Genomic DNA, 13,950 nt, shown 5'->3' with positions numbered 1-13,950 from the left:
TACTTAAGTTTCCTTCTCTGCTGCAATGTCCGTGCCAAAGGTGGTCAGATGTTTTCTGCCTCATGTGAGGGTTGCCTCTTCTGTTATACTCTCACGCCCTTTTTTCTCTGTTTTCTGCCCTATCTCTACCAAGTGCAGAAAGAGATAGCGCATGAGGGGGTTGATAAACTTTTGCTCTAATGGCATTCTTGCACAACAGACAGTGTCAGATGAAGGCAGAGCGCAAGTCATTTCCTTACACTCAAAGCAGAGCTGTTTCACAGCCGTGGCTCCATTCTGTCACCCTGATTAAAATGACTATTCTTCATGCTAAGATTTAGATATGGTTAATTATCATCTGTCAGGAGAGAGAGATTCTAGGAAGGCGCAGTCATGACGGAGACAAAGAGATAGGAGCTGATGGTGGGCTAATGACGAGTGCAGCGCAGCCGACACGGACGGCTTACCTTGTGTGTCCTTGTCAGCAGCAGCCTGTGGGTAAAGAAAAGAGACAATTTTAAGTGCTTTCCATGGTCGGACACTTAAAGCACAGCTTCACAACTGAGTCTGCAACTTCCAACACATGCCTCCTCCCGCCCTTTCTGGAGCCCTCCCCCAACTGTGCCCTGCCATAAATATTTTACAGTCATCATCAGAGAAGTGTTGAACTGAGCTCATGTCAAGAGCAGCTGAGATTATTTTGCCCAACAACCATTTCAGTCCTGTTTGTTAGACTGAGCTATATTTGAGTTTCACACTGAAGGGGAATGGCTGGAGGTTAAAGTGCACAAGTTGTACATTTGCCTGAAAGACAGAAAAGATCACAGTCTGCAGTAAATGATAAATTCACATTAAGTGATGTATTAAATGATACATCCAGGGTACAGAGGCTCTGTAAATGATTTTCACCAAAACAAGCCGGGGCATTTGTTTCATTATTCATCAAAGTCAGGAAAAAGTTTCCTTTTACTCCTGCAGTGAAATTATGTGGTGGCACAGTTGTGTATCTTTTATTCATGATGTGTAATTGGAGGTACTTACATCCCAGTTGTATGGGCTGGGAAAAAAATATTTCCTGTTTGTTGCAGTGTTTATTTATTCAACATTTGTTTTACCACTGCCAATGCACTGAGGCGTGGCAAGAGGCCAAACCGAGCCCTGTTCGCTTCCCCTGACCCTTATTTCGTATTCATTAATGGTTTAGTTCAGGTTTTTAAAAAAAAGTTCAGGCATGGAGGAGAATTTAGCCGTTGTGGAGGGGGATCTGGGTAAGGGGGGAGGGGCATGGTGTTGTGTTTACGGCACATCTTAAACCTTCACAGCGTCTGGAATCAGAAAATGCTTTGGGGCTATTTGTGTCTCTAAATTCCCGTAGCTGACTTTGCTGGAGAGCATGGGTATTGTTTAATGATCTTCTCCTGCTGTATATGATGAATCTTCTATACATCTGACGTGTGTATTTCTGTTGGTACTGTACTCGCCTGATGGGAGCTGTGTTTTCTGGCTGCAGCTGTACAGTTGACAGTCTCTTTGTTTTCTTCTCTGGAAGCTTGTTCTTCTTTTCTGGCATCAGCTGCCTCCTTCTCCTCGTCCTCGGGCGTCTTTTGACTTTTGGTTCGTTCCCTGGCACGCGCACACACACAGTATGTGTATGAGTATGTGTGTCAACACAAAAAGATGCACATTAGAGCTCATAACATAAAAGATGCAGAGCAGTGGACCAAGAAAAATAGAGACACAGCGTGTGTGTGTGTGTGTGTCTGTGTCCTAGTCTAGGACCCATCACTTAACTCTGATATGGCGTGGTGTGTTTGTATTCCCTCCTTCATAGCAAATGTTTTCATGTTTCATGTTTTCATATTTGATGCCTTATAGAGACTTTTTCATTGTTATATAAAACAATTGCGGCTAAATAAAAAGAAATGACTTATTTATAATAAAAAAAACCTTCAGATCCCTTAGTTTTGGACTTTGTGTCAGTGAACACTTGACACTGAAAACCTCAGGGCAAATCTGGCCAACATGCCCTAAAGTTTGTCATAGTGGTAAAATGTGTCTCACGTCTTCTTGTCCGCCTCGTCCTGTAGCTGAGGACAGGTCCTAAAGCTGTCAGGTGTCAGGAGGACAGGGGGTGATGTCGTTTCGCTCAGCCACTGGTCCCTCAGGTACTTCCTCTGTGTATGAATGTGAGAGACAAAGTTGAGACAAGTTTAAACATAAAATACAGACAAAGACACGGGGGCAGATGATGGGCATCAGAGAGGCAGCAAGTCAAAGCTTTCTGTCTTCACACAGTGATAATCCATCACTAATAACGTTTAAACCGATTTTGCTGATTTGGGCACCGCTGCTGTCGTTGGCAGTTGAATTTCCTCCTCTGCTAATTATGCAAACATTAGCTGCATGACTTCAGTGTTGAGTTGAAAACACCGTTGGCCATGTGGCTGACTTTTTTTTCCAGATGACTCATTTTAAAATAAGAACCTTAAATGAATCTTAATCATACATTTGATGGCTGAGTAAACAACTGAGGCTAAAGCTACATGTCCAAAAAACTCAGCGTCCTCATCGGCTGATGATCAACCCGAAAAATGTGGATATAAAGACACCGTATTGTTCGTGTGTAAAGCTGCTTAGGGCTGGTATGAGCACGATGAGGAGAAATGATCAGACTGTTATTTCATTGTAACAGAACCCTGCTTGGCTGCCGAGCTCACATACTTGTTTGTATTTTGAAATGTATATTTTTAACCGTACAAGAGATGAGCAGCTGCTGGGGCCTTGGACGGTCGCTGGTTTAAACTCAGTCTGCTACACAAACACACCGCACAACAATTCCTTCTGCCTCTGTGAGCGTGGAAACAGAGGTGGTCATTCAGGAGACACACAGCCAGCCACCTGGCAGTGGCCCCCTGCCACGTCGGGCCCTCTGCAGACCGAGCAAAACCCTGTGGTGCTGCCATTTGGGATGTAGCTGAGGATGAGTAAGGCCAGCAGACTGCTGTTGTCTGAGAGTGATAGTGAAAAGGTTTCACAGCTCTGTGCCACTGCCCCGAGACCCAGACATCCTGCTCCTTGAGTGAAGATGCAATCTGTCATTCACGCCTGGCTGTGGCGTTAGCAGAAGTGACAACCTGAAACCTGACAAAGCCTTTTTTCAAACACTTTATCTGAAGTGCCAGAGTAGCTCCTCTGTAAGGGGTTACTATTATGGAATAGTCTGAGGGGCGACTGAGGGGACTGATTGCACCCTAATGCCTTTATGCTAATTGTGCAGCTACCACAACTCATCTTAGCTGTTAGATGTGCAGCTACAGATGTGTGCCATGCCAGTAAAAACAGTAGGCGGTAGCTGGAGTGGAGATGCCGAGAACACCATCTATGTCCTTTGGGTTTTTCTCGGAGAAACAGACAGATTCTGCTCCACATGCAGTCGAGGCCACAAAGATGAAGGGAGGCGTTGCCGTGTCTTCGGGGCAAAACTCATTTAACTGCAGCAGGGTTGGTGTGTCCCTGCCGCTAGCGATGCACACGCCCCGAGGCGATGCGTGGTCGGAGAGAGCAGAAATGTGTTGCGTACTGTTTGTGTGGGAGGCTGTTGCAGTGTGCATGATGTGCAGCGCTGGGCTACTGGCAGCATAGATAATGTAGGTTGTGTGTTGTTTATTTTCAAAAAGAGGACGTCCTGTGGGGAACAGCGTAGTAGTTAATGGGATGCATGAAAGCTCAGCGCAAGGAATCCCTAACAGACCTCAAAATAATGTGCCCGTTCCATCATCAGCACTCGCCCTCTTGCAGTGTGTATCCCTTATTATTTTTCAACAAAGGAACAGGAACAGACAGCACTCTAGTTGAATGCATTTTCTGCTGTAGGTCTAGATTTGACCTAGTAATAAGGAATCCCTTTTTTTCTGGAGCCCTGAGCACATGTAACTGAGACTTTAAATCATGTGTTAGAGGGAGTAAAGTCTATGTGACCCCACCCAGAACACTTGAGCTAAGACGTCAGCCAGAGAGCAGCTCCTCTTGGCAACAGTCATAAGACATGACATGAGGGTGGGACACAGCAGTGGTCAATTTTTAACATGAAGCAGCTGGAGAGGAAAGTAAACAATAGAAACTATCAGGGTGGATCCCCGCCTTAGGTTTTGACTGCATTTTCAAAAATAAAGTCCCTCTGTGTTAAAGTCTGACATTTGGGACATTCACTGTCTTGGAGCATATAGAAAAGACATTAATACCTCTTTTAGGTCTGCACGGTAAGATACAGCCCAGCAGCTGAGAAGTGCTCTTTCTGAAATGTCACCAGATTTCCTACAATTAAAATCACATGGCATTTTAAAATCTAGGTTTTGTCCACATGAAAAAGAGAGATAGCAAGTTGGCAGTATGGATTTTGTGACAGGAAAGCAAATGTGTTTATTTTACCAAGTCAAAGCTAAGCTAAGCTTGAAATACAAAGCTGTGTTAGCGGGGAAAGCTTACTGTGCCATGCCGTGTCTTTGTAAGCTTAAAAAGAATCTAAGCTAACCACCTGCCCTTACTTAACATGCAAATTAGCTTTAGTTTCAAATGTGTTGTCAGATGGATATTGTAGTCTTAGGGATCCTGTCTGATAATATTAAGTTATTCACTAACAGTCTATAGATTGACAGGTTGAGCTCTATGAACATAACAGTTATACCCATATGTTCTTTTATTGAGTTTCTTTCTATTCAGTTAAATTACAGTAACATTAAAATGTTCTAATTTTTCTTGAACCGCCTTGAAAAGTTAATTTATTTACAATATGGATTTTATTTTAATTAATGTGATTTTCATGCAATAAAACAGACAAACAAAAAAAAGTGCTGCCTTGGGCATCACTGTCCTTCCCTGAAATTCAACTGGTTGAATTGCAGATGATTTCAGATCTGGCAACCCTTCCTCCACCAAACAGCCTTTTGTACCAAACAAAGATGTATCTATGTGGCACAGGGCAGATGAAGACATGCCACTGTTATCACACCTTGTTTGAACCAGCTGTGATAGATGCTGACCTTTTTCTGGGCTGTCTTCAACCGCTGCTCCTCAGCCTCCCTCCTCAGCTTCTCCTCTTTTTCCTGTTTTAGACGTCTCTCCTGGTGACAAGAGGGAAAAGAAAGTGATGCCTTTGGAAGAAAGAAGATGTGACTGTTGGAGCCACTCCTATCGTCATCATCATCATTAGCTGTTGAGGTATGTCACCAAAAATAGGGAGTTGTAACCAGGCAGCTAAATAATTAACAGAGGGACAACACTCAAATCCTGTGATGTGATAATGAATGGATTTTAAGAGTCAAGTGAAACTGTGTCTCTCATACCATAGCAGATGCAGGAGGAAGGTAAAATTCACAATTTTTCAGTGTTTACTTTATGACTCACTCCAGTCTGTGCTCCACTCACTCCCAGCTCTCCTCACATTCCTGCTAAAGCTGCAGAAAGTGACAGACTGTCTGTGCAGCCTACAAACATTTTATCCACAGCCAGCAAGTCATTACTGTTCTCTAAAGCACACATTAAAGACCGTTTATTTAATTATCCCGACTTACCCCTCACTTATTCTGTAAAGAGTCTTCTTGTAAGTTACTGCTCAACAGCAACAATGTCATGAAACTTGAGTTAGTCCAAAGAAGCAGGTTGTTGTGAAGTGAAACAACCGGTCTATGTTCCTCTACTAACTTACTAACACAGACAGGACCTGATCCCAGAGCACTGTACTCGTAGTGGTGGGTTACACCCGCCTTTTTAATATAATTCTCTGGTAACTCCCCTTTGCAGTCATGGTCCCTGAAGACAAGGACTTCTTCTGTATGAAAGCAGAGAACTGAGACAGACAGCGGGAGAGGGAGGGAGGGTATTTTTAGGGGACGTGACCGTCAGATTAAAGCGGGGTGATACAGCTGGCAGGGAGCGCGGATGCCGAGAGAAATAGTTCAGTGACACAGCACATTGTATGCATGCTGACGCTGTATCTGTACTGTTAATGTAAGCTGTAAACCTGCTGAGGTCCACTCTAGGCCCTCACTGTCTACAGTGAAGTGGGTCACTTGTGTTTGGACTGATTTTACATTGCAGAGAGGTCAAGCAGGCTACTCTCAGGCCCTCAGACCTTACATTTCACAGACCAGTGATTATTGGCCAGAAAGCTAACTGGGGAATGTTCTTTGCATGCTCACTTCAGGCCGTGCAGATCAAGTGAGACCGTTCCACTGAAGTGACATTTTTCTTGTTGGTGCAGTTAGATTATTTTGACATGAGGTGAAAGTTCCACTTTGTTTAATGCAGACTGAAGTGGATGTAAAAAGGACAACAGTAAAGAACGGAGGGAGGTCGTTCTCACCGCTATGGCTAGCAGCCTCTGTTGGTACGTCTGCACCTCATCCATGCTTCGCCTGAAACATACAAAACAGAAAAGTTATGTGGAGATTTTTAAGAAACCATGAGAAAGCTGCACAGTGATCAAAATGCTAAAAACAGGTGTATATGATCTGCAAAAATATAGAATATTAAAATGTGTTTCATCTATGATAGATGCACATTTAATTTAATAAGAAAATTACACCTGTAGGACAAAGTTTGTTTTTAACAAACTGCTACAGTACTGTCACTATTCCCGAGGGTCCCTATGGTTTCCAACCTTTTTTGGCTCTCGAGTCGTGACCTCATTTTGACATCACAAATTTCTAGCGACCCAGCGCTCACGTGCAGTCGCGTTATCACGGCTGTCAATCAAGGTGCGCCAGCTCAGATATTTCTATATGCTGCATTTTATTTGAACTTGATTTATATTCGAGAAAGTGAAAGTATAGAATGCAGTTGTTTAAGATTATGTGTGGTGTTTTTAATCATAATTTAAAAAAAAAAGAATGGCATAAAAGACTAAAGACATCAGACAGACAAAAAATGTTTATAAGGTAAAAACACATAAAACCATAAAAATAGACGACAAAAACAACAACCAAAAAAACACCAGAGCTGTATGATGGAGATACAGTAGTTTAGTCTAGCTGTCAGACAAGAAGACAAGTCAGTAAAAAATATTTTTAAGGTGAGATTTAGAAGCTAAAACCAAATAACAGGTAGACTTCAAAGATGAGGGTCATTACAGCAGAAGTCCGATCACCCTGTGACCCTAACTGACTCTGTAGGAACAACTAACACCCAACCCAGCAGATTTAAAAGCTTTTGGGACAAAAAGAGTTAAAGGTTTGTGGATGTACTCTGATGCTCTGCAGAGGTTAAACTAGGGTGATGTGAGAAGTGTGTTTAGGAGCCAGACTGCAGAGCTCTGCACAATCCGAAGCTTTAGCATTAAAGTCAAAAGTGTTCATCAAAGTTTTACAATAATCCAGGAGAGAAGATTTCTTTTTTTTTTTTTTTTTTTGTATTTTTTGTTTCGTCTAGTAAATGTCTGGGTGTGAACGCCTCCTGAATAGAGGTGTTCAGGAGCAACGACAAGGACCTCTGTTTTGTCAGAGGTTGAATCTAAAATATTCGGTGTGACTGATCTCTCATATCAGCCAAGCAGTTTTGTAGCACGGTTCGCTTGTTGAGTTCAACCACTTTGTATCAGCTGCATTACAGTGAAATCAGATGTTCTGGTGATGGATAATGTGACCTTATGGCAGCACATGTACCGTGAGACCAGAGCTGGTTTAGGACTTGATGCTTGAGAGGTGAATGAATCAATTGAAACGCCAGAGTAGCAGAGAACATACCTTCATGAAGGCTCAACAAAAATGTCACATCCAGATTATGATCTGGATCTGCACCATGCTGCACAAAGTCACAGAGGCCAACACCATAAGTGTATCTGATGTGTGTGTGTGTGAAGATCCAATCGTTATTTCTTGAGAAAACTGCTGAAAATCTTGAAAAAAAAACCTTATCTCACATAGTCAAGGACAGTGTTATTAAAAGAAAAATCTTGGATCAATTCTTTTATCCAGATTCTCACCTAAATGTACTGGGGTTTTCCCAGCCTGTGCCTCATTCCTCAGTAATTTTGCATAGTCATGCTGAAAAAAATCAACAAACAGACATACTGTAGGTGAAAACATAACAATTGTTCTGGTTGGGAGGGAAACATCCCATGAAAAGTCTTACATTAACCATATACTGCAAATAAAGATGAGTGCAGCCTTGGTGACGTCAGCTATAGGTTTCTGAACAGTGGTTTCTACTCAGAGTGAGTTGCTCTGCTGTTGTCATCTTGACTCCACCTAGCTGTAATTATCCAAAAATGTGCAAAGATATGGTGTACATGTGTAGCTGAGACTCAGACACAGAACTCTAAGCCTCAATAACATCTAAATGCGTGATTTGTATAAAAATGTATCACTGTGCAGTTGTCATGAAGGAGGGTATTCGCTGTAGAGACCAAGACTGTTTTTGGTACCAGGCGGTAAACATGTTTATTTCTTTAAGAAAGTTGGACATTTTAACATGAGAGTCTATTAGGTCTGACTCACTGTTCGTCCAGGCTCTAGTTTCAATGTTGGATTAATATGTCAGCGCTAGAGTTTCTGCTTGATGTAAACCCACACAGTTGTATACATCAGACCTAAACATTGAGCTATGTCACATTGTCACATCGTATAAGGACTCTCAAGGGAGGGGGTTTGTCTCCGAGCTGAAGGGCTCCTCCGTATGACTCAACCCCCCTTAGACTGGATTCTCAGTCCATGATATTATGACCTTGATTGCTACAGCAACTGCCACTGGGGACTGGGATGGTTTGACTTTATCAGTGTTTTCACATCAATGAGAGACAAACAGCAAACTATGTTTTTATGGCCTTTATTAGACAGTAAGTCTTATGAGTCTCATACTAACTAAAGACCTAAAGAGGGAAGAGCATGCACCAAGGTCAGGGAACATTGATAGAGAATAATCCAGTCTCCAAGTCTCTAACACTTACTGAGCTTGGAGCTACTGTTGTACTGTTTACCTGAAGAAATCCAGATGGAAATTGTTCAAAATGCTGCTGTTATCAAGGTTGTCAGTGAAGCAGAAGCTGAATACGAGCTGAGCTGTTGGTGTGGGATGCAACCAGGGCAAAAGGAAGTGTTTAAAATATGTGGATTCCCCTTTTATTTCTCAACCCATCTCAGCTGTGATGATCTCAAGTTGACGTGATGACAGGAAATCAAGCCTTTGTCTCGTTCCCGTCACTGAATCCCATGAAAAGCCACGCATTAGTTAATCTCTCAAAATAGTAGTTTCAGTCAGTCACAGTGATGTCAAAGACTTTTCTCTCATTACAACTGAAAATATAAACTCTAGAAACTGGGTCACAGATGCAAAGTTTCCCTTTTCCAAAAGGCTGAGGTAACTTCCTTGGACAACTGAGAGCTGTATTTTCTAACAACACTGAATTTGTTGTCAGAGACTGTTTCAGCTGCAGATTAAAATACATGTGGTGAACTGGCTGAGTATCAACAGCAGCTGGATAAACCACGATGCTAAGTGCAATGGTGTCACCCCTCCTCCTCCTCAGGTTATTTCCATAGTTGTTGTTTTTTTTTGGATGTTGTGTACTGAACTTGAGAGAAACATCCACTTTATCTCTTCAATAGAGATCATAGTCTGGGATGTCCCAGACAAAGAACCTCATCAAAGACTGAGCATGTACACATTTTCCTCAAAGCTTCAAATGCATACTATACAGGTAGATGCTACAATCTACAGATGCTGCCTTAAAGGGGACATATTATGGAAATATCACTTTTTGAAGGCTCTTTAACATATATTTGGGTGTTTGTCTTGCCTTCTGGCCCCCAAAATGTGAGAACTGACAAAAGAATTTGTAATTTTCAGGCTCCCTAGGTTGAAATCCACGTGGTTTTATGAGCTGACCTCAGTTGTCTTCCAGTGATGTAACTAGTTTTCGAATTTGCATAACCCAACCCCTAACTGCTGGTACCAGTAGAAGGGGTGGGGTGGGGTGAGCAGTGGTTCATTTTCCTTTAAAAGTACAGGCACCGAAACCAGCCGTTCTGAACAGGGCTGTTTTGAGCGGATGAAAAGAGCTGTGATGTTTGATCCTTGGGCTATTTTGACAAAAGCATGTCTTTAAGACACCTGGGAACTATTTTAATTTGTGGAAGAGGGGCATCATATGTCTCCTTTAAGGCTTCACATGAGGATAGGTGGACACTACACATTAGAGATGTTCCCTGAATGCAACGCTGTACTCCACAGAGGCACAGGAAGTGTATACAAGACATCATGTGACCGAGTGTTCTCCGCTCGCAGCACAAAGACTCCTCTATATCTTAACATAGAGAATAAATGTTTACTGTTCATAGTCTTATTTTCAGAAAAGTGACGGTTGTTGATCTGGTTAAATAGAGGGGTTTAGTGCAATTGCAGAACACTGTATAGGGGGGTTGTAGCTGTCTTTACTGTACATAATGTTTCAATATGAGGGGCCATCAGGGGTCACTTTCCTTTTGAGAACCCAAGCATCCTCCTGGTTTGCACCTTTATATCTAAAGAAACCAAGATGAGATGAGTCCTGACAGAGTTGACAGAGAGGAAGAGGTGACGAGGGGACACAAACGTTGCCAGCGTTCAGAGTCTCAGCTCCATGTTAATGTTAATGAGGAGGCAAATCTAAAGAGGTATTGATTGATAGAAGAGCAGAATCACTCAGTGATGGAGCGAGGAGGAGGAGTGATAAAGAGACTGATACTGTACTACACAGATATCAATCAGCTCACGCCCGGACTCACAGATCAAACATTTAAGCTCCTGCCAAGACCAGTCTCACACAGTCTCACTTGAGTCAGGCAGAGTGGGAGGGAGTCGTCGTGAGGCTGAGTGAGTGTGAGGCTGTAGATAGCTCCAGATCCACATTCCTCACACATTTAACTTGCACTCTGAACTTTGTGAACAGCCTGGACGGTAACACACTGCAGCTCCATCTGTTGAAACCACACACACCTGTAGGATTTGCTGTCCTCACTGAGAAGTATAAAGAGGAACTAGGGAAATAAATTAAAAGTAGATGATTATATTACACTGCGAACAGTAACAAACCTGATGTAATCTATTCAATTTGACTTTCTCCTTAGATGCGCGGATATGCACAGAGGCTTAATAAAGTGACTCTCCTTGCTTCATAATCCTGTGACAGACTTCACACTTCCTGCACTCACATTACATCAAAGCCTCTCACTGCAAAGGACTGACTCTTTGAAGTCGGTGAGCTTAAAACCCCTTTGAGATGTATAATAATTTACCGTTAATGACTGTTTGTTAGTTCACATAGATAAGGGAATATCTGCTTCGGGCCCCAGAGTGCCGCCTGATGAGTCGGTGCGCCGCCCCAGCTGCAGAGCGTTGGCTTCAGATGTCCTCCTCATGTGTGAAAATGAGGTGATGGAGCTCTGGAGTGTTTGGTAAAACTCCCCTTGTGCTCGTCTGACTCTGCATGATGCCTTCAGGGACCATATAGACTGGACATCACTGTGACCTCTGTGCTGAGGCACTATAGTGCTTATCCCTGGTGGGAATCACTATCACACTATCAGTATTATGCAAAAGGTGCACTAACAGGAATAGAGTACAACACAGTGTGCTGAGGGTTTTAGATTCCTTGTGTCCAAAATGTAATTAATATTTTACTTAGAATATAATAGCAACACGGGAAAATAAACATAATTTGCTGCAACAGAAAACATTTTAACCCTGCTGTTTCATTAATCATCTCAGCTCTCACAATTGTATTTAATTATTTTTTGTGGTCTCATACAATTGTCAAATAAAATCTAAGAAGTGATAGTAATTATCCTGACAAAAGAACTTAAACGTAAAATCTTGCTTTCAATTTCATCAGTAATTCAGAAATAATTAAAAAAAAAAAAAACTAATTAGCTAATTAGTATGTTTAACATGTACCAGTATCCCATCAAAAAACACTTCTGGCCACTGGCTGCATAATCTAAGCATCATTACTAAATGAACTACTGACTGACAGCAGCCTCTCTTTAGATTGTCTGTCCCTGTTAGAGCTGAAACTGTTAATTAGACAGATTTTTGATTAGATGAACATCCTTTGGTTTGGGACTGTTATTCAATAATGGAGCCAACTTTGAATCTTGTGTCGGGCATTTTCAATGATAGTCTGATATTTTTTTGGCTTGATTTAATGATTTATCAATTCATCATTTTTTGAAATAATTGTAGCTGCATCTCTGGGCACCTTGGCAACATTTAATTGCTTTTGCCTCCAGGTGAGTCCTTATATCCCGGCTTTAATTGAAGGGCTCCTTTAAATGGGCAGAAATGCAATGAAGGTCCCTTTATGATGGATCCTTTATTGCCCAATCTATCCAAGGCTTCATTTTGTGCCAGTAATTAAAAGTAAGTAAAACCAAACTCAGTAGGCCTATTGTTCAGTACTTTGCTTAGTGATGCAACAGTAAGGGCACAGTGTGAGACTGGATCAGTCAGGTCTATGACAGAAAAGGCAACAACTTCATAGGCCATGTCCAAGGAAGAATACAGCCTGAACTGGACAGATAGATAGATAGATAGATAGATAGATAGATAGATAGATAGATAGATAGATAGATAGATAGATAGATAGATAGATAGATAGATAGATAGATAGATAGATAGATAGATAGATAGATAGATAGATAGATAGATAGATAGATAGATAGATAGATAGATAGATAGTACTTTATTAGCATTGTATGATGGCAAATATAACATTTAGCTAAGGTTTTGGTCAGACTTCCCTCACCTCTTCCTGTTTACGTGAAAGTTAAGATCCACCATGAGACAACCTAACAAGTAGATGCTGCAAGTCAAAGTGCAGATGAACGCAGCAGGAGCTGCAGTAGGAGAATGAGTTGTGGTGACAGTCGTACTGTTGTGATACTTTATCACCGCGCTGAGAGAACTTTGTCACCGAAAGCCAAGTGATATGATAAAGGAACAAAGTACGGCAGAGATCACAGGAAACGCAAAGATCAAGACAAATTAGATCTGTGACACAACAACCTCCGCACGGGCCACAGGTGGGAAGTGTGCTACATCTGTGTGACACATGGAGGAGGAATAATGAGGAGCTGAGCCTGTTCACCAAGGAGGAGCGCTGCCGAGAGTTTTAGCAGCGTGTGAATGATGTGAAAGAAGCTCATTGAGAAGCACAAGGTCACTGACAACCCCAGGGGAACCGCTATCTCCTCATGACAGCAGCCTCAGACAATACCATGCATGCACACAACACAAAAACACACTGCCCCGGAGAGCGCGAATATGAATGTGATACTATGGCGGATGTATGTGTGTGTTGCCTAGATGTTAATGTGATGAGAAACGGTTGACAGGAGTGGTTGATATTTTATTGGCAGTGTGTTTCACAGACACCATTGTTCTGACGGTAGCCCCGTGGAAGCAGGCCTATCACGGATGTTAATCACTGTGGATTATACATATCACTTCATCTGGCACACACAAGCGACAACAAGACGGTCCGATAGTTAAACAGCCCCATGACATAAAGTCAGTATAAGGAGGAAGAGGTTCCCAGTTTCATGTGAGAAAGTCAAACAGATGTGGATTGAATTCCGTGGAGGTTTAAGACCCAGGAGAGATCGCCTCTGTCAGAGGAACAGAACAGAAAGTCTCTTTGCATCATGCACATTGCTCATAGCTGTTGAGCAGTAAAATGACCTGATGGGCTACACAGCAGCAACATCTTCTGAGGAGTTGTTGTGTTTAAACCAAGCACGGTTCAATTTGTAAATGGATGAACATGAATATTGGCCAATATTTTTCTGTCTTCTGTCCATTAACATTATTACTCTCTCAGGGTGTGGGTTTGGTTCAGACTGACAATGTCTGCTTTGGTAATTTAATTGGTGCAATGTCTATGTGGGTAAGCACTAAAAATAATCATCCAATCAGTAGTGATTATGTCTGAAATCACCCACT

General features: G+C 42.1%; 2 protein-coding genes across 3 annotated transcripts in view; one reads left to right on the top strand and one right to left on the bottom strand.

Moving 5' to 3' along the window:
* Positions 1 to 13,950, top strand: part of plppr2a (phospholipid phosphatase related 2a) — a 108,762-nt gene that overhangs the window by 9,540 nt on the left and 85,272 nt on the right. The window lies entirely within an intron of this gene.
* LOC310989341 (uncharacterized protein) overlaps positions 1 to 13,950 on the bottom strand; it is a 35,371-nt gene that overhangs the window by 2,697 nt on the left and 18,724 nt on the right. For both annotated transcript variants that reach the window (XM_083976374.1, XM_083976373.1), the window contains exons 3-7: positions 6,341 to 6,392; positions 5,019 to 5,099; positions 2,041 to 2,153; positions 1,461 to 1,602; positions 447 to 471 (exon numbers count right to left, since the gene is read on the bottom strand). In XM_083976374.1, the coding sequence (XP_083832500.1) occupies positions 447 to 471; positions 1,461 to 1,602; positions 2,041 to 2,153; positions 5,019 to 5,099; positions 6,341 to 6,385 (406 nt within the window). In that variant the 5' untranslated portion in view covers positions 6,386 to 6,392. The remainder of the gene's footprint in view (positions 1 to 446; positions 472 to 1,460; positions 1,603 to 2,040; positions 2,154 to 5,018; positions 5,100 to 6,340; positions 6,393 to 13,950) is intronic.

The sequence above is a fragment of the Trachurus trachurus genome, assembly GCF_905171665.1.
Source record: "Trachurus trachurus genome assembly, chromosome: 8".
Taxonomy (NCBI): Eukaryota; Metazoa; Chordata; class Actinopteri; order Carangiformes; family Carangidae; genus Trachurus; species Trachurus trachurus.
This window is presented reverse-complemented; position numbering and strand designations above follow the sequence as displayed.